The sequence below is a fragment of the Bufo gargarizans genome, chromosome 3 (genome assembly GCF_014858855.1).
Source record: "Bufo gargarizans isolate SCDJY-AF-19 chromosome 3, ASM1485885v1, whole genome shotgun sequence".
NCBI classification, from domain to species: Eukaryota; Metazoa; Chordata; class Amphibia; order Anura; family Bufonidae; genus Bufo; species Bufo gargarizans.
The window spans coordinates 496,814,350-496,835,220 of record NC_058082.1 but is presented as its reverse complement, the minus strand read 5'-3'; the positions used below and the strand labels follow the sequence as shown (position 1 = coordinate 496,835,220).

General features: G+C 45.9%; 1 protein-coding gene across 6 annotated transcripts in view; it reads left to right on the top strand.

The window, feature by feature from the left end:
- Window positions 1-20,871, top strand: part of MYO1C (myosin IC) — a 135,010-nt gene that overhangs the window by 8,686 nt on the left and 105,453 nt on the right. For 2 of the 6 annotated variants that reach the window (XM_044283863.1, XM_044283858.1), the window contains exon 2: window positions 3,579-3,605. The exons of 3 other annotated variants lie outside the window; for them this stretch is intronic. In XM_044283863.1, the coding sequence (XP_044139798.1) occupies window positions 3,597-3,605 (9 nt within the window). In that variant the 5' untranslated portion in view covers window positions 3,579-3,596. Of the gene's footprint in view, window positions 1-3,578; window positions 3,606-7,083; window positions 7,107-20,871 lie in introns of those variants that run through there. One more of the 6 variants, XM_044283861.1, reaches the window with a different exon arrangement.

The following is a 20,871-nucleotide window of genomic DNA, read 5'->3' as shown; positions in this document are numbered from 1 at the left end:
GTTTTTACTCTGCCCTCACTACCTTTCAGAAAGGGAACGTAGCAAGGATGGAAGGTGGCGTGGCCAGCATCCGCGCCAAAGTTATGAAGCCTGAAATCTACGGCAGCTCAAAACTACTGTAGATTTCTGTTTAGGCACATGGACTATGGGAGGCCTCGTCATAAATTAGGTGCATCCTCAGGCACTGCAGGGGATATCAAGACCAGCTAATATATTTACAGATCTGCTTATCTTATGTTCTCAGTGCACCGGCTATTGTATTCTGTCCAGTAATGATGATGGCCGAGCTGTGGGGTAGTTTCTGCCATGGGTTAGAGTCTTAGTTCTGCTGCTCCAAGTAGGTGGAAGACAACGAATGTGTGTACTGGAAGGTTGGCAACTGGAATGCAGACGATCATATGTATTTTGCCATCTGCAAATTTCAGGTCCGCAAAATGCAGCTACTGTCTATGTTGGTCCTCATTTTTTGTGGGCCCATAGTCCACATTTTGCGGCCAGATATAGGACATGTTCTATCTTTTTGCAGAATTATCTGAGTGCTTTCTGCATGCACGCCTGCAAAATACAGACTAATGGGTCTGAATAAAAAATGCAGACGGCCCATGGACCACATCTGTATCTTGTGGAACCATGGTTGGCAGACTGCAAAACGGACACGGCCATGTGCATGAAGCCTAACAGGAGACTAAGGCCGTGTTCACATGTGATTGACAAGATGCAGATTTCTTGTAACAATTTTTTTTTTTTTTTGTGGCAAGTCTGTAGTGTTGTACAGCATCAGCAAAGCAGATGAGATTTTAAGAAATCCGTTCCACGTGCTGCGTACAAAAACATAGCGTAAATTGACCTACAGTGCCGAATTCACATTTGCAATGGCGAAGGTGAAGCCCGTTGGCTTTTCTGCCTTAAAACTGCATGTGGCACAAGTGGTTTGTGTTGCAGGAGTGTTCTTTGAAAACGCAGCAAGAACCGTGGATTAGACTTCGTTCACATCACCGTTTTGTTTCCTGTTCTTCAGAAATAGAAAAAAAATATGAATCCTTTATTTTGAGCATTTGAGCTGTTATTTTTACTGGGAAAAAAGTCCTGCAATGCAAACAAGGGTGATGTGAACGAGCCTTTATTCTGTATGATCCGTCACGTGTCCTATAATTCTGTAAGATTTTAGGTGCGGTACTTTGAGTTGCATGCTGTCCAGACCTATATCTTTGTGTGCTGCGGGGTGGAACCATAAAGTTCAGTCTTCAGCCTTTTTTAGAGGCTGGAGCATTACTCCTATCACTTCTTATCGTAGTGATAAGATGTTCTTAAATGATCAAACGTATAAAGTAGAATATGTCACTGAGATGTGAGGGTCTGGTCTTCTTCATGCCGGGAGGGAGTTCCTCTAGTACCACTGAGTAGGTCTTCACACAGAGGAGGTGGAGGAGAGAGGTGTTTGTTATGTAGGGGGTATCTGTTCAGCTGAGACAGTTCATCTCCGTCTGCACAATGAGCTGATGACGGAGCCGAAACTGACCCCCTGCACGCTCTGATGCTGTGCCCCGGGTGACACTCATCTGACTGGCCTCAGCTGGTAGTGGTGGTTGTGGTCAGAATAGTGTGCGCAAAATGGAAGCAAATGTTTTTTCTTTGTTCATTATAATAAATTGTTCTAAAGTCCAAATGTAACCAACAGCAATGGGGGAGTCTCTGTAGCCTCTTCAATACAGACAGAGGACTCCAGAAGCCACAGTACACAAACAGCATATTGGCTAGCAGGCTACTGGGATTTCGGTGTGGAGGAGCCAGTTGGCTTTTACCTCTTGGACTCGCTTCGGATCTACACATCAGATGAACCTCAAATCTCTGCAGGATCGGCTGACCATACATTGTTTATGGGGGTCTGACAACCTGTGCAAAGAAGGATTGGGCAGTTGGATTTCAACCTGGCCAATCCTTTTGTTCTCAAGGGAGATGAAATTCTTCCAAGGGTGTCTGACAGCGGTTCATTCCCCTCACCCTATTAGGAACACATGCATGCTCGGCCAAGCTGAGTATGCATATAAATGATGGGGGGTAGTTGGGAGGAGCAGCTCTTATCTATCTACCCATTGTATGTTTTCCAAGTCGCACACTATTAGTCCTGTACCTATGTTATTGCGCTGTTTGCATCGTTGTTAGGTGTGCCCTTTTTTATCTTTTTGAATGAAATATTTGTATGTAGCTGCAGAGGCTTCTTGGAAACTTTAGGTGGCGCTAGTTGTTTGCCACTAGTGTTATGATACAGAGTGTGGAGCATAATGCTCTACTCGAGTCCTTGACCGGGTGACACAGGTGACTGACAACCACTGACAGCAGCACACTTGGGTTGTCAGACCCTGATGGGCATCCTTGCTGTGATACGCACTTACATTTCACAACACTACTAAATGACATTTCATTTTCCTTCAATCTCCCCTATAGATGTGATATGGGGTTTACATTTGACAGAAGCTTCCAAAAAATGACCATGTCTGTGGGAAGCCTAGAGAGGTCCACTCAGGGCAGCCCATGTCGATATGCTTTATTAGGCCTCATGGACACCATTAGCTCAACCTTGAGCCAAGCTGCTTCAGGAAAGGAGCTTGTTCTGAGTGGGTCCTCATTTAAAGAGGTATTCCCTTCTTGCTAGGATATGCCATCACTTTATGCTCGTGGGGCTCCCACTATGGGCCCCCATTGCTCCTAAGACTGGGAGTACCGCAGAGCAGGGAAAAACAATAGAGAGACTACAGTGCTGTAGCCCCTTCATTCCCAGGATCGGTAGGAGTCCCAGAGGTGGGACCCGCTCATTATAAAGTGATGGCATATCCTAGCACTGTGCCATCACTAACGTGGGTTTTCTGGGAGTTTGCTATTGATGGCTTTTCCTCAGGATAAGTAATCAGTATCCCATCGTTGGGGGTCCTGACACCCCACCAAGCATCTGTTTGAAGCGGCTGCAGTGCTCCTGTGATTGCTCCGGCCTGCTCCTAGGCCAGTGACACAACGTTCATTGGTTAGGTGGCCTATGTGCAGCTCTGTCCCATCCAAGTGTATGGACTTGGGCTGTAATACCAAGTAAAGCCGCTAATCAGTGTATGGCACTTGGTTTGCTTCGAGAAGGCCACGGCACTCGCCTTAGTGTCACCGATTCTTCAAACAGATGATCGGCGGGGGTGCTAGGAGTCGGACCCCCACCAATCAGATATCGATGATCTATCCTGAGGACAGACCATCAGTATTGAACTCCAGTAAAACGCCTTTAATGAGATGGGAATGTGCTTTTAAGTCGCCTTTTTCAGTGTAATTACAGACGTATTGGTTTGTCAGCTATTGATCTGCATAAATCAGTGCAGAGATATTTCTCGTATTTTATAGTGACCATTAATAGCATTTATATCCCATTCAGTGGCTCTGCTTGGGCAGTGAGAATCAGTGTGGTTTCTGTATTACAAAGCCAGTTACATGACATGGATGCAGGCTGAAAAGCAGTGACCGCAATAAACCTTCTTACCATTTGTCACAATCTTTATTATAAGTAAGGGCTGTCACTAACCTGTGTCTGGTCCATTCAGCTGCAGGTATCCGGCAACATGCGGAAGGTAAGTGCCACAACTGCATGGGATGCCTCCCTCTTACTAAGGCGGCAGCTGCTGTGTGCTACGTGTTACTGACCTGCTGTTTTCATGTTCCTTTCATTTTTTTTAAATAAACTAAAATGTTGCTGTGGTTCCAGCCCAAAAAAATTCTAATATTTATATTGTCCTCCCATATTTTTTGGCAGGTGAGAGAATCTGTTCTGTTAGCTTGGGTGCCATGAGTCGGATCCCTGTCAGTCTTATGTTGGTGGCTACGGATAGGCAATCAATGTGCTTATCCTGAAAAACCCTTTTAATGGGGTTTTCCTTTGGCTAAATGGACATGCCAGTCCATGCTGTGCCACAGTAATCGGGCGTGTACCTTTCAGCTAACCTGATCAACTTGTCACAAGGCCTCTGCCATTTTCTAGCTATGTAAGCATCCTGTCACTACAGCAGTGGGATGTGTACAAGCCTGGGGCCTTGGGAGAAGCACCTCAGCACATGACTGATTACTGTGGCACAGCACGGACTTGTACATAATTTACGTAAAAAAAATTGTATGGAGCTGGCTTGCTCAGTACACAGAGGTGCCACCTGTATAATACAGCTGACACCTGTCGGCAGTGACTGGGAACAAAGGAGACTGCAATCCCGGTCATTTAACCCCCTCGGATACCATTGTCAATAATTACGGCAGCATGTGTGGGGTTAGACAGAGAGAGGGGCTCCCTCTGCTCTGCAATCAGGGACCCCTGCGGCAAAATCATGGGTCTCAGATTGGTTGCTGTGACAGCTTGGGGCCTTGTGAAGGCTCCCAGTACTGTCATAGTGTGCTTCCTGAAAAGCAATGCCTGAGACATGGCCTGACAGCCAGCCTGTCAAAATCCCATAGACTGCAATAGTATAGTTTTGCGGTCTGCGGGATAAGCGATCAGATTGCATGTACAGTACAAGTCCCCCAAGGGTACTAAAAAAAAGTGTTTTGAAAAATATAAAAAAGCTAAAAATCTAATTGCCCCAATTTTACACACAAAAATAAATGAGCAATAAAAAAAAATATATAGAACAGGTATCGGTGTCTGAAAATTTCCGAACTATTAAAATATAAAACATTTTTTTTGCATGCGGTGAATGCCATAATGGAAAAAAGGCCAGTTTTGACCCCATAAGGCCTCATGCACACGACCTTTTTTTTTTTTTTTAAGGTCCGCGAAAACGGGGTCCGTGATCCGTGACTGTTGTTTCGTCCGTGGGTCTTCCTTGATTGTTGGAGGATCCACGGACATGAAAAAAAAAGGCCGTGCGGAGCCAAACGGATCTGTCCTGAATTACAGTGCAAGTCAATGGGGACGGATCCATTTGACGTTGACACAATATGGTGCAATTGCAAACGGATCCGTCCCCCATTGACTTTCAATGTAAAGTCAGGAGTCCCTTTTATACCATCGGAGTTTTCTCCAATCCGATGGTATATTTTAACTTGAAGCGTCCCCATCACCATGGGAACACCTCTATGTTAGAATAAACCATTGGATTTGAGTTAGATCGTGAAACTCAGATCCGACAGTATATTCTAACACAGAGGCGTTCCCATGGTTAAAATATACCATCGGATTGGAGAAAACTCTACCAAGTTAGAATATACTAAAAACTGTGTACATGACTGCCCCCCCCCCCCCCCTGTATTTAACACATTGGTGGCCAGTGCGGCCGGCCCCCCTCCCCCTCCCTCCCTCCCCTGTATTTAACACTGGCCACCAATGAATCTACAGTACTACAGGGGAGGGAAGGGGGGCCGGCCGCACTGGCCACCAATGTGTTAACTACAAGAGAGGGAGGGGGGTCTGCCCCCTGCTGCCTGGCAGCCCCTGATCTCTTAGGGCTGTTTCACACGAGCGGATGCCGTGCGTGGCATCCGCTCCGTGAAAGAGTGCCACAACCCGATGCAGACTGCAGAGGCACGGAGCATTATCAGTCATGTTAATGCTCCGTGCCTCTGCAGTCTGCATCGGGTCTTGGCACTCTTTCACGGAGCGGATGCCACGCACGGCATCCACTCGTGTGAAACAGCCCTTACAGGGGGCTATGATACGCACAATTAACCCCTTCAGGTGCGGCACCTGAGGGGTTAATTGTGCGGATCACAGCCCCCTGTAAGAGATCAGGTGCTGCCAGGCAGCAGGGGGCAGTCATGTACACAGTTAGAATATACTATGAACTTGAAGCGTCCCCATCACTATGGGAATGCCTCTGTGTTAGAATATACTACTGAAGTTATTCAACAAAGTCTCACACGACTTCGTGAATAACTTACTTTGGCTCATGGGAGCCCATACATTCTAATACTGTACGGAGATGGATCTCCATATATATTAATACAAAGTTTTGAACAAAGTGACTTCGGGTGTAACATCCGAAGCTCTCTTCACTCATCAGTATAAAATTTTTTTAAAACCTTTTATAATTTCCTGTTTTAGGCTACTTTCACACTGGCGTTTTGGCTTTCAGTTTGTGAGATCCGTTCAGGGCTCTCACAAGCGGTCCAAAACTGATCAGTTTTGCCCTAATGCATTCTGAATGGAAAATGATCCACTGAGAATGCATCAGTTTGCCTCCGTTCAGACACCATTCCGCTCAGGAGGCGGACACCAAAACGCTTCCTGCAGCGCTTTTCTGTACGCTATGTGGTGTGGAGCCAAACTGATCCGTCCTGGCACACAATGTAAGGCAAAACACGAGTGTGGCAGTAGCCTTCCATGTATTGCTGACTTGAGTCCTGAACATCTTGGTACATAAGGCTAGGTTCACACAGAGTTTTTTGAAGGAGGTTTTGAGGCAGATTTTCCTGCAGGTTTGTCAGCCAAAGCCAGAAGTGGATCCAGCAGGAAGGAGAACAACAAGTCCTTGCTTTGTATTTCCAATTCCTTTCAAATCCACTTCTGGCTTTGGCTGAAAAATCATCAGAAAAACCTACCTCAAATCCTCCACCAAAAAACTTTGTGTGAACTTACCCTTATAAAACATATGTCACCTGTGAAGTGTGGACCAGAAATCCATTTGGATTCCAAGAAATGTCATTTACAGTAATGTCTGCAGAAACTCATATAATGTGGGATCCCAGGAGACACTTGTTATCCACATATGGCTTTTTTTTTTTTTTTAAGCCACGGTGTAGCCAAAGCCAGAAGTGGACTAAAAAGGAATGGGAAACATAAAGGGGGGGACTTCTACTTCTCCTTCTAGCTGGATCCACTCCTGGCTCTGGCTCCAAAACTGCATCAAAACTAGATATATTTTTTTGTTTTGTTTTTTAAACAAATATGTGAAACCACCCTATAACTATGCCCCCTAGCAATAATAACAGCTGTAAGGCAAACAATTATGTGCTATGCTAAATGCTATGTGGCTTTGCCACTGCCGTCAGCTTTACTGCATGTGTTTGAATGCAATTTGCCTAAGCGATAAGGTTGTTCTGTTTTTCCAGAGTACATGGAGAGATCACCCAGTGCTTCCTTTAAAGAGGTATTCCAGTTAGGGCTCTTTCACACTTGCGTTCTTTTCTTCCGGCATAGAGTTCCGTCGTCGGGGCTCTATGCCGGAAGAATCCTGATCAGTTTTATCCTAATGCATTCTGAATGGAGAGAAATCCGTTCAGGATGCATCAGGATATCTTCAGTTCCGGAACGGAACGTTTTTTGTCCGGAGAAAATACCGCAGCATGCTGCGCTTTTTGCTCCGGCCAAAAATCCTGAAGAATTGCCGCAAGGCCGGATCCGGAATTAATGCCCATTGAAAGGCATTGATCCGGATCCGGCCTTAAGCTAAACGTCGTTTCGGTGCATTGCCGGATCCGACGTTTAGCTTTTTCTCAATGGTTACCATGGCTACCGGGACGCTAAAGTCCTGGCAGCCATGGTAAAGTGTAGCGGGGAGCGGGGGAGCAGCATACTTGCCGTCCTTGCGGCTCCCGGGGCGCTCCAGAGTGACGTCAGGGCGCCCCAAGCGCATGGATCACGTGATCACATGGCACGTTATCCATGCGCATGGGGCGCTCTGACGTCATTCTGGAGCGCCCCGGGAGCCGCACGGACTGTAAGTATGCTGCTCCCCCACTCCCCACTACTACTATGGCAACCAGGACTTTAATAGCGTCCTGGCTGCCATAGTAGCACTGAACGCATTTTGAAGACGGATCTGTCTTCAAATGCTTTCAGTACACTTGCGTTTTTCCGGATCCGGCGTGTAATTCCGGCAAGTGGAGTACACGCCGGATCCGGAGAACGCAAGTGTGAAAGAGGCCTTATATAAAGTTTTCCCCGATCCACAGGATGGGGGAGAACTGTAAGATTGGTGTAGGTACTATCGCTGGTGCCCCACCGCAAAATGAACGGAGTGGCCGGTCAGGCATGCACTCGTCAGCTCCATTAGTTTCTACGGGGCTTCCGGAGATGGTGCTCATCTCCCACCAGTAGGACCCCCACCGATCGAATAGTTCTCCCCCATCCAGTAGATATGGGGGGTAACTTGATATAACCGCTCACTGCCTAAAGGAACGGTTAAAAGAAACTGGTAGTGACGGTAAACATAGCAACTGTTCTTTGTGATAATTTAACTTGATATAATTAAAATACTCCTTTAACCCCTGAAGGTAGTAGGCGGCTAGCTTTGCTCTATGCAGGCAGGCATATCTTGTTTGCAAATTTCGTATATGATATTATTTTTGCGTATTTTATTAGATTTTTTTACAGTATGCTTTTAATTTAATTTTATTGTGTGACCTATTCGAAAATAAGAAATCCTCAAGGAAAAGCCAATAATCTATTGTGGTTGCAGTGAGTCTTCTTCTGGGACCTGGGTCCCCTGGCCTTTGGATATGGTGACAGCTGTGACCTGTGCGTTCAGCAGAGAAGAATATTACAGCTTTGTGAATATTGATTTCCAGGCTAGGTATACTCACACGGTCCTGTAGGAAGGAAGCATATGTACATACTGCAGGGCCAAAAGTAAATTGACATCTGTACTTTATACCCCGTATGAGCTCGTTGAACTTTACCTTCCAAAACCAAGGGCAGTAATACGTGCCCCGCTGGGAAGGCTTCTCACTAGTATTTAGAAGATGACTTTAGGGGTTCCATTATATTCGGGAGCACAGAAAGGTGCTGAGGTACAGTCTGGGTTGCACTTTGTGTTTCAGTTCAAGCCAATGATGTGCTGTGAGTTGAGGTCAATCATAGAGTTGAAATTAAGGGGGTTCTCTCATGCAGGCAGTCAGAGTCCAGAGGCTTATGGACACTGAATAGGCAGCTCCCGTTCTGGCTCAGGCTATCCTTGTACGACATGTCTGCTGGGTAATACCACATTTCCTTTGCAGGGGTGGCTACAGGGCAAATGCTTTGCAGCTGATCTAAAGCCGGGGTGCACAACCTGTGGGTCAATAGCGGCCCCCGACCATCTATTCACCGACACGCTCGTCTGTGCCTGATCACACATATTTTCCATGTCAGTCAGGAATACAGTGTGTGAGGGTCTGTTCAGTTTAGCAGGGATGTCAAACTCGTGGCCCTCCAGCTGTTGCAAAACTACAACTCCCATCATGCCTGGGCATACTACAGCTATCAGGGAATGATGGGAGTTGTAGTTTTGCAACATCTGGAGGGCCATGAGTTTGACATCCATGGTTTAGGGTATATATTCTGCAAAATGCGTATCCAGAAAAAATATGGATGATGTCCATGTGACACCCATTTGTAACAATGCCTATCCTTGTCCGCAAAATAGGCAAGAATAGGACATGTTCTATATCTTTTTGCAGGTCTGCGGAATGGACATAAAGATGCAGACCGCACACTGTTTTCTGTCCACATCTTCTGCGGCCCCATTAAAATTAATGCATGTGGCTATCTTCATTGTAATTTATGGGAGTAGTGACATATGGAGACTCCCTTTCTTGGGTGCAAAATGGGGACAAGGTGACTCTCTCCCAATATGCTGGAGTTGTGGAGGTGGAACTACCACCTCTCACATTTATGGCATGTACTTTATGTATGCTGTTAATCTCTCAGATAGTAATACCCGTTTAAAGGGGGTTTCCGAGACTTTAATACTCATGATCTTTCCTCTGGATAGGTAATCAGTATCTGATTGGTGGAGGTCCAACATCTGGTAACCCTGCCGATCAGCTGTTTGAGAAGGCATCAGCGCTCCTGTGAGCACCGTGGAGTTCTCCTTGCTCACCAAACACTGCGCTGTACATTGTATAGCGGCTATGCTTGGTATCATGGCTCGGCCCCATTCACTTCTATGGGGCAGAGCTGCGCCTAGGTCATGTGACAGATGAATGTGTCGTCACTGGCCTAGAAAAAGCTGCAAGAAGCCACAGCGATACTGATCGGCGGGGGTTCCAGGTGTCGGGCCACCACTGATCAGGTACTTATGACCTGTCCTGAGGATAGGTCATCAGTATTAAAGGGGTTATCTGGTATCTAAAATATCCCCCCAATGCCCTGGCACCTTGTATGGTTTATACTTGCCTCCTACCCGGCACCCGCAATGCTCCAGATCCCATTCGGCAACGGGGTGAGCAGCCAATAGGAGGCCGCAACGGTGACCAGCCTCAAGGGGGTATTTTAGATATCGGATAACCCCTTTAAGTCTTATTGCAGCACTAGGGAATGCTTCAGTCTGACGGTGCTTCCCTAGATTATACCCAGATGTTATTTATCGTACTGTATGACTTAATAAGAAGACCTGGTGTAGATTCAGCAGAACAAATGCTGAAAGAAACACACCAGGTTTTTGTAAGGTTCCCTTCCTGATTACATATTGTTGGCCAGCCTTTACATTACACCCTGTTCCCCCACCGGTCCCACAGGCAGGGGCCAGAGGTGAATGGAAGCACTACATCAGTATTGTCCTAGGTGAATGTCTGAAGAAAGCTGGAGGGCACAGAATCTGTGACAGACCACCAGTTAGAGACCTCAGTGTCACCAAGGCACATAGCATTCATTTGCCCTAAAAAATATGGCTTCATGTGTCTCTATATGGCTTCAGTTCAGAGTGCAACGTACACATAGAGACTATTATGCAGCTTGCACCAGTTTTCTGGCAGATAAAAAATTTGAAAATGTGGCACCCTTTTTCTATTGGTGTGGTTTACCAGGAGGGGCGGAGACTACATTGACTTTACGTCTAATTTACTAAAAAAATTGGCACAAATCCCAGCACATCTACCTCATGGCATTCATTGATTTTGTGGCACATGGACTGTCTTAAGGTGTGCCCCTTAGTGTGATGTGGGGTCATGGTCCAGAAAATTCTTTTTTTCTTTTTTCTTTCTGAGCTTCCTCGGACTGGAATTTGCATTTCGTCATCTCACACCCAGGCTTTTTTTATGCAAGCTGTGGGCTAACAGTGTGTCGGGAATGCTTGCAATGCCAAAGGCCCTGTTAGCACTGTGCCTGTGATTAGCACCCTTGAGGTATTTTAGGAGACTCCCCAGTGAACAGATGTATTGCTCGTTGCTAAAGCATTTTTTAATACTTTTTTTTTTTTTTTTTTTTTTGCATTTCATTGGTACTAGTCAGGGAGTGGAAGTTTCCTAACTGTAAATGATAAGTTATTGGGTAAACTCTGACTCCTCTCTGCCCTTCCCCATCTTAGTGGAATGTGGAATTTCAGATGTTTGTTTGAAAAAGGGCACAGCCTATCAGTGATATTTTGGGATCTGGCACCCATTCCTTACTTTGCAGCTAGAACAGACTTGTTTCAAAAATACAAATTGTTCCATCTGCCACAATTGCCTATAACTAAAAACCTAAGGTATAAATCAGATATGTGTTCCTTGGTGTTAGTTTGCATTTTTAAAGTCTCATCTACGTACTGTCGCTGGTCCTGTATTAGGCCTCCTGCACACGACCGTATGGCTTTTTCTGTGTTTTGCGGTCTGTTTTTCACGGATCCGTTGTTCCATTTTTTCCGTTGTGTTTCCGGTCCGTTTTTCCATATGGCATATACAGTATATAGTAATTACATAGAAAAAATTGGGCTGGGCATATAATTTTCAATAGATGGTTCCACAAAAAACGGAATGGATACGAAAGACATACAGAGTACATTCCGTATGTGTTATGTTTTTTTTGCGGATCCTTTGACTTGACTGGAGCCACGCAACATGATTTGCGGGCAATAATAGGACATGTTCTATCTTTCAACGGAACGTAAAAATGGAAATTCGGAAACTGAATGCATGCTGCGGTATTTTCTCGTCCAAAATTCCGGAACACTTACCGGAATGCCGGATCCATCCGTTCAAATGCATTAATGCCGTATCTGGCCCCAATTGTTCCGAAAAAACTGATCCAGTTTTGCGGTCTGCGCATACCTTTTAAATGTGCGAAAAAGATAAATGCTGGATTTGTTTTTCTGGATGACAACCGGTATTGCAATGCATTTGTGAGACGGATCCGGATCCGTTTACAAATGGTATCCATTTGCATACAGTTTCCTGGATCCGGCAAGCAGTTCCGGCAACGGAACTGCCTGCCGAAATCCAGCAACGCGAGTGTCGCCTGACAAACTTATAAGTGGACTGTCTGGTTTCTGTCAGGGAGCCCTGTGTCTTACCAGACAAAATGGCTCGCTTTGTCGTGATTGCTTAACTGAATCTGTGGCCGAGGCCTCTAATGCATCGTCTGATGCCGATGTGAATGGAAACCTGATGAATAACTATAAGCCAGTGTGAATGGACCTTTACTTACGGAGCATAAATAAAGCAAAATATATTTTTTCTATAAGCGTACATGATCCGCGTCTAAGGCCTCATGTACACGACCCCATTGAAATAAATGGGTCCGCATCCGAGTCGCCAAAACGGCGGCTCGGATGCGGACCCAAACAACGGTCGTGTGCATGAGGCCTAAGTGTGAGACTTGGATAAAATCAATGGCAGCATTCAGTGAATGACTTCAGAATATTTTTCTGAATTACATAGACTCTCTGGAATTCATAGACACCCCCTCATTGTAGTGGGATATTGTTCCCTTTACGTTTGTTTGGTCGGTTTTGTTTTTATTTGCACTGGGCACAGGTCAGATTACGGCTGACTGCACATCCATCTAACAAAGCCTATTACTTTGTCATTATACGGCTCCCAAGTGCCAATTTAATAATTAATTTGGTTTTCCCTAAGTATTTCTTTTAACTACAATGCGAGAGCCTCTGAATAATTAAAATCCTCTTACGTCTAACAAGTATGTGGATGGCAGAAAATCCGCAGATAGAGCTATCTATCTATCTATCTATCTATTTTATAAGCCAAGTCTATGGACCCATTTGTGCAAAGACCTCAATGGCTTTGTCAGTTGTGGGGTTCCTGCACCCACCATACTATGGCAGCAGGTAACCTCCACGTTGTGTGGAGCTGTATTACAGTACCATAGAAATCTATTGGCTCATACTGTACCTCTGTGTGCTTCCTGATTTCTTCTGGAGGCTTTCTGTTAAATCTTATAACTTTATGGAAGAATTCTTATTTAAACAGGTTGTCTCCCTTCAGCAAATGGCATTTATCATCTAGAGACAGTTAATACCAGGCACTTGCTAATGTATTGTGATCGCCCATATTGCCATTTGCTGGCTAGATTAATTTTTCCATCATATTATGCACGGTCATTTCCATGGTTACGACTAGGGATGAGCAAATCGACTTTGGATGCTTCATAAAACTTAGTTTTAATACTGTCAGAGCGGGAGCTCTGTACAGCATTAGAATGTATTGGCTCCTATGACCCAAAGTTATGGGTGGTACCTTGGAACCGAACCAGAGTTCTGTATCAAGGATTTTTACAGTAAAAATTAAATCCCAAAGTTATTACATGAAGTCTCGTGAGACTTTGCGAAGTAATAACTTAGGCTCATCGGAGCCAATACATTCTAATACTGTATGGAGCTCCCACTCCGTACAGTATTAAAACTATGTTTTATGCGATTGGCTCATCCCTAGTTATGACCACCTTACAATCCAACAGCGGTGGTCGTGCTTGCGCACTGGAGAAAAAAAGGCCCGGCGCTCTTTCTGGTATCGTACAAGCACAGCCACCAATGCTGGATTACAGGGTGGTTGTAACCATGGAAACTAGCAGTTTATAAAGTGATGGTAAAATGTATCTAGCCAGCAAATGGCAATATGGGCACAATACATTAGTTAGTGCCTTGTATTAACTTTCACTACATGGTAAATGCCGTTTGCTGAAGTGACACAACCCCTTTTAAAGGGATTTTCGAGAGTTATTTTTTATTTTATTTTTATTGACTACCTCTCCTTTTGGATTGGTCATCAATATCTGATTGGTGAGGGTCACGTTCATCGGTCACTTGACCTAGGCGCAGCTTAGTCCCATTCAAGTGAATGGGGCTGAGCTGTGAGACCAAGCACAGCCACTGTACAACGTGCTGAAATGTGCTTGGTGAGCTAAGGGAAGGCCCTAAGGGGAGAGCGAGAGGCGGCACAGAGGATTAGAAGGCGGCGCTGGGCACGAACGGCGGCGGGTGCGGCCGGCAGCTTAGATCCCTTGACATCCCCTTGGGCTCCTTATTTCTTTGAATGACAGGTTAGTAAAAGCTGTTTTTTTTTTTAGCAAAATAAGGCCTCATGCACACGGACGTTTTTTTTCACGGTCCGCAAAACGGGGTTCCGTTGGTCCGTGATCCGTGACCGTTTTTCCGTCCGTGGGTCTTACTTGATTTTTGGAGGATCCACGGACATGAAAAAAAAGTCGTTTTGGTGTCCGCCTGGCCGTGCGGAGCCAAACGGATCCGTCCTGAATTACAATGCAAGTCAATGGGGACGGATCGTTTGACATTGACACAATATGGTGCCATTTCAAACGGATCCGTCCCCATTGACTTTCAATGTAAAGTCTGGAGTTCTGTTATACCATCGGATTGGAGTTTTCTCCAATCCGATGGTATATTTTAACTTGTAGCGTCCCCATCACCATGGGAACGCCTCTATGTTAGAATATACTGTCGGATATGAGCTACATCGTGAAACTCATTTCCGACAGTATATTCTAACACAGAGGCGTTCCCATGGTGATGGAGACGCTTCAGGTTAGAATATACAAAAAAACTGTGTACATGACTGTCCCCTGCTGCCTGGCAGGTGCTGCCAGGCAGCAGGGGGCAGACCCCCCCCCCCCCTGTTTTTAACTCATTGGTGGCCAGTGGGCCCCCCCTCCCCTGTTGTTAACTCGTTGGTGGCCAGTGTGCGCACCCCCCTCCCTCCCTCCCTCCCTCTATTGTAATAATAGCATTGGGGCCAGTGTGCGCGCCCCCCCAACCCCACCCCCCCCCTCCCTCCCTCTATTGTAATAATAGCATTGGGGCCAGTGTGCGCACCCCCCCAACCCCCCCCCCCCTCCCTCCCTCTATTGTAATAATAGCATTGGGGCCAGTGTGCGCCAACCCCCCCCCCCCCCGATCATCGGTGGCAGCGGAGTAGAAGATTCATACTTACCTGGCTGCTGGCTGCTGCGATCTCTGTGTCCGGCCGGGAGCTCCTCCTACTGGTAAGTGACAGGTCTGTGCGGCGCATTGCTGTCACTTACCAGTAGGAGGAGCTCCCGGCCGGACGCAGACATCGCAGCAGCCAGCAGCCAGGTAAGTATGAAAATCTTCTACTCCGCTGCCACCGATGATCGCGGGGGGGGGGGGGGTTGGGGGGGTGCGCACACTGGCCCCAATGTATTAAAACAATAGAGGGAGGGAGGGAGGGGGGTGCGCACACTGGCCACCAACGAGTTAACAACAGGGGAGGGGGGGGGCCGCACAATGATATTCAAACTGGGGAGGGGGGGGGGGTCTGCCCCCTGCTGCCTGGCAGCCCTGATCTCTTACAGGGGGATATGATAGTACAATTAACCCCTTCAGGTGCCGCACCTGAAGGGGTTAATTGTGCTATCATATCCCCCTGTAAGAGATCGGGTGCTGCCAGGCAGCAGGGGGCAGTCTTGTACACAGTTTGTAGTGTATTCTAACTAGAAGCGTCCCATCACCATGGGAACGCCTCTGTGTTAGAATATACTGTCGGATCTGAGTTTTCACGAAGTGAAAACTCAGCTCTGAAAAAGCTTTTATGCAGACGGATCTTCGGATCCGTCTGTATGAAACTAAAACCTACGGCCACGGATCACGGACACGGATGCCAATCTTGTGTGCATCCGTGTTCTTTCACGGACCCATTGACTTGAATGGGCCCGTGAACCGTTGGCCGTGAAAAAAATAGGACAGGTCATATTTTTTTCACGGCCAGGAAACACGGCTCACGGATGCGGCTGCCAAACGGTGCATTTTCCGATTTTTCCACGGACCCATTGAAAGTCAATGGGTCCGTGAAAAAAAACGGAAAACGGCACAACGGCCACGGATGCACACAACGGTCGTGTGCATGAGGCCTAAGGCTACAGATCACATTTAGAAGCCCACATTAGGAATCGTGATGAGGCCCTGAACATCAGCATATGTTTAGCTGACAGGGGTGAAACCTGGTGACAGAATCCCTTTAAGGACCAGGTCATTTTTTGGGATATTTGACATGTGTCACTTTGTGTGGTAATATCTTTGCAACGCTTTTACTTATCCAAGCCATTCTGAGATTTTCTCGTGACACATTGTACTTCATGATAGTGGTAAATTTCAGTCAATGTTTTTCATTTTTATTTTTTAAAAATCCCAAATTTACAAAAAAAAAGAGAAAAATTTGCAACTTTTCAAATTTTAAATTTCTCAGCTTTTAAAACAGATAGTGATACCTCATATTATTATTACTTTACATTTCCCATATGTCTACTTTATGTTTGGATAATTTTGTGAATGCCATTTTATTTTTTTGGGGACGTTAGAAGGCTTAGGCCTCTTTCACAAGGGCGAGTTTTCCGCGTGGGTGCAATGCGTGAGGCGAAAGCATTGCACCCGAACTGAGTCTGGACCCATTCATTTCTATGGCGCTGTGCACACGAGCGGTGGTTTTCACGCATCACTTGTGCGTTGCGTGAAAATTGCAGCAAGCTCTATTTTGTGCGTTTAACGCAATGCAGTCACCGTAGGAGTGAATGGGGCTGCGTGAAAATTGCAAACATCCGCAAGCAAGTGCAGATGCGGTGCGATTTTTCACGCACGGTTGCTAGGAGACGGTCGGGATGGGGAACCCGATATTATTATTTTCCCTTATAACATGGTTATAAGGGAAAATAATAGCATTCTTAAAACAGAATACATAGTACAATAGGGCTGGAGGGGTTAAAAATAATAATAATTTGACTCTCCTTAATCTACTTGTTCACGCAGCCCAGCTTCTCTTCTGTCTTCACCTGTGAGGAAAAGGACCTGTGGTGACATCTCTGCGCTCATCACATGGTCCATCACATGATATCACCATGGTGCTGGATCATGTGATGGACCATGTGATCGTAGTGACATCACAGGTCCTTTTCCTCACAGATGAAGACAGAAGAGAAGCTGGGCTGCGCGAAACAAGTGGATTAAGGTGAGTTAAATTTTTTTTTTTTTAACCCCTCCAGCCCTATTGTACTATGCATTCTGTTTTAAGAATGCTATTATTTTCCCTTATAACCATGTTATAAGGGAAAATAATACAATCTGCACAACACCTAATCCAAACCCGAACTTCTGTGAAGAAGTTCGGGTACCAAACATGCTGATTTTTCTCACGCGCGTGCAAAACGTATTACAATGTTTTGCACTCATGCGGAAAAATCACACATTTTCCCGCGACGCACCCGCATCTTATCCGGGCCAAAAACATGACACCCGTGTGAAAGAGGCCTTAGAAGTTTAGAAGCAAATCTTGACATTTTGCAGAAAATTTCCAAAACCCAGGACCAGTTTAGGTCTGAAGTCACTTTGTGGGGCTTGCATAATAGAAACCACCCATAAATGGCCCCATTTTAGAAACTACACCCCTCAAGGTATTCAAAACTGATTGTACAAACTTTGTAAACCCGTTAGGTGTTCCACAAGAATTAAAGGGCTTCTGTCACCCCACTAAACCTTTTTGTTTGCTTACTTATAATCCCTATACTGCGATTTATGCCTACATAATCTAATTAATCATTTTGGTCCAGTAGATTTTGTTTAAAACATGCTTTTAAAATATGCAAATTACCTTGCTACCAGCAAGTAGGGCGGCTACTTGCTGGTAGCAGCCGCATCCTCCGATCCTAAAGACGCCCCCTCCGCATTGTGATTGACAGGGCCAGGGAACGGAATCGTTCTCTGCTGGCCCTGCCTGTTTGCATTCGCGGCCGTACCTGTCTTCAATCGGCGCAGGCGCACTGAGAGGCGGCCGCTCGCTCGGCTGCTCCATCCTCAATGCGCCTGCGCCGGGTGTAGATGTGACGTCATCGGCGCAGGCGCATTGAGGATGGAGCGGCCGAGCGAGCGGCTGCCTCTCAGCGCGCCTGCGCCGAATGAAGACAGGTACGGCCGCAGCGCAGGCGCCAGATTTTGAATGCAAACAGGCAGGGCCAGCAGAGAACGATTCTGTTCCCTGGCCTGTCGATCACAATGCGGAGGGGGCGTCTTTAGGATCGGAGGATGCGGCTGCTACCAGCAAGTAGCCGCCCTACTTGCTGGTAGCAAGGTAATTTGCATATTTTAAAAGCATGTTTTAAACAAAATCTACTGGACCAAAATGATTAATTAGATTATGTAGGCATAAATCGCAGTGTAGGGATTATAAGTAAACAAAAAAAAAAAAAGGTTTAGTGGGGTGACAGAAGCCCTTTAATGGAAAATGGAGATGAAATTTCCGAATTTCACTTTTTTTTTTGGCAGATTTTCCATTTTAATCCATTTTTTTCCCGGAAACAAAGCCTAACAAAACTCAATATTTATTACCCTGATTCTGTAGTTTACAGAAACACCCCATTTGTGATCGTAAACCACTGTATGGGCACACGGCAGGGTGCAGAAGGAAAGGAGCGCTGTATGGTTTTTGGAGGGCAGGGTAGAAACTAAAAAAAAAAAAAGTTAACCCATTTTGGAAACTCGGTGGCATCCGGAGAAACGGATCCGTTATTAATTTTTTTCATTGCAGACCGGAAGGACGGGTCCAGCACTTATACATTTCAATGTAAATTAATGCCGGATCCGGCATTCCGGCAACTGTTCCGGAATTTTGGACGGCGATAATACCGCAGCATGCTGCGGTATTGCCTCCGTCCGAAACGCTGTACTGTGACTGAAGACATCCTGATGCATCCTGAACGGATTTCTCTCCATTCAGAATGCATGGGGATAAAACTGATCAGTTCTTTTCCCTCATATGGGCTCAATACCGGAACTCGTTGCCGGAAAAGAAAATCGCTAGTGTGAAAGTACCCTTAGCTTTGGATATTAGGTTGCTGACATCCATTTAAATTAATCAATTTAAGGGTTGATGCACATGACCGTGGTCGGCCCAGGAAACATGTCCTGTGTATCGGCTGCGTCTCCCGGGCTGACTGCAGCTGCCCTGACCCCAACTGACTGCAGTCAGTTCATAAGTGACCGTGGGTCTTGTTCTGTGCTTAAATGATGATGGGAGTACAGATCCGCAATCACATATGAAATGACTATCATAAAACGCTGTGATGCAGTCAGTTGGGGTCAGGGCAGCCGCGGTCAGCCTTGGAGATGCAGCTGATACACGGACCATGTTTCCCGGGCTGACCACGGCCGTGTAAATGGGCCCTAAGTTTTACCTCCATAATACAACATTCAATGGGTCATGCTTTTTTTTCTCTCATTAAATTTTAGGGAGGCTTTGGGCTTCCTATGGAATCTGATGGGGAAAAAACCCATCAGAGGCATAGCTGTGTAGGTGCCATATAATGGCTTTCTACAAGTCGCAGGGTTGCATCATGTGCCTGAGCCCTAAGGGTACTTTCACACTAGCGTTGTTCAGATCCGGCGGGCAGTATGCAAACGAAAATCTGTTTTATCCGGATCGGTCTCATCTGGGATTCATCCGGAATAACTGATCCGTTATTGAATTTTTTTTCAAAGATCAAAAGGGAAAATAGCTCCTCCTATGTCCTGGCGCATGCGGAGACCGGAAAACCGTATCCGGCAACGTGGCAATTTCCGGAACACTTGGTACCGGATTCAGCATTAATACTGCTCTATGGAAATTAATGCCGGATCCGGCAAGTGCGGTAATGTTCCGGGATTTTGGCTGGAAAAAATGGAACTGAAGACATCCTGATGCATACTGAACGGATTGCTTTCCATTCAGAATGCATTAGGACAAAACTGATGCGTTTTTTTTCCGGTATTGAGACCCTTTACCGGATTTCAATACTGGAAAAAAATAACGCTAGTGTGAAAGTACCCTAAGGCAAGCAAAAATAAGCAATAAAAACTCTTCACCTCTGACCATAGTTGCTAAATAGGATTGACTGCATTGCTTTACATAGTATAAGATAATGGTGAACTCTCCCCTCCTATTTCTGAAGGGTTCAGAGATTGTGGCACGAACATAACAAGCAATTAGAGTCTCTGTGGACGTGCTACATAATAAGTGCATGTGGAATGCCGCGCGCCGACTTCTGCTGCTGCAGATTGGGAGTTGTACCTACTTGCCTTTATACACAAGGGCCCGCTTATTGGGCTTCTGTCTGTTCATTCTTCTCTGCTGTTTTGCTCAGATTGGTATTAGACAGACAGGCAGATTATGCAGGTGATTGTCAGAACGGAAAGCTTCCCTCACGACAATCCGAGACGGCCGCTGCTATTACATGCAGCGATCTCCTCCTCAGTATGGGGAGGAGGGATGGCTAATTTCATCGCTTGCCCCTATTCTGAATCATTATTCACCCCGATCTGCCGGCGGCAAACAATGATTTATTAAACCTGTTGAAAGATTGGGATTGCTCGTTCATCGGTTAATCAGCGGAAGTATTACGCTGCCAGATCATTATATGAACAGTCATTAGCGATGATCAGGCAGACTATCTGCCAGTCTAATAGACCTGCTGACTTCATTTTATTAATCTGTTTTATTGATGGCCTATTTTTAGGATGGTTCATCTAAATCTGATTGGCAGGGGTCAAATTTTCAGCATCCCTGGCGATCAGCTTTTCTGCAGTAGTTCTGACTCCCGAACTGCATATCTCTGTTCACTGTGTAGTACACTGCAGCGCTGCTCCCTATTCAAAGGGGATAATGACTGTGTGGTAACCCAAAGCTGCTGCTGCTGATCCTTTACATCAGTCCATATCCGAGTGG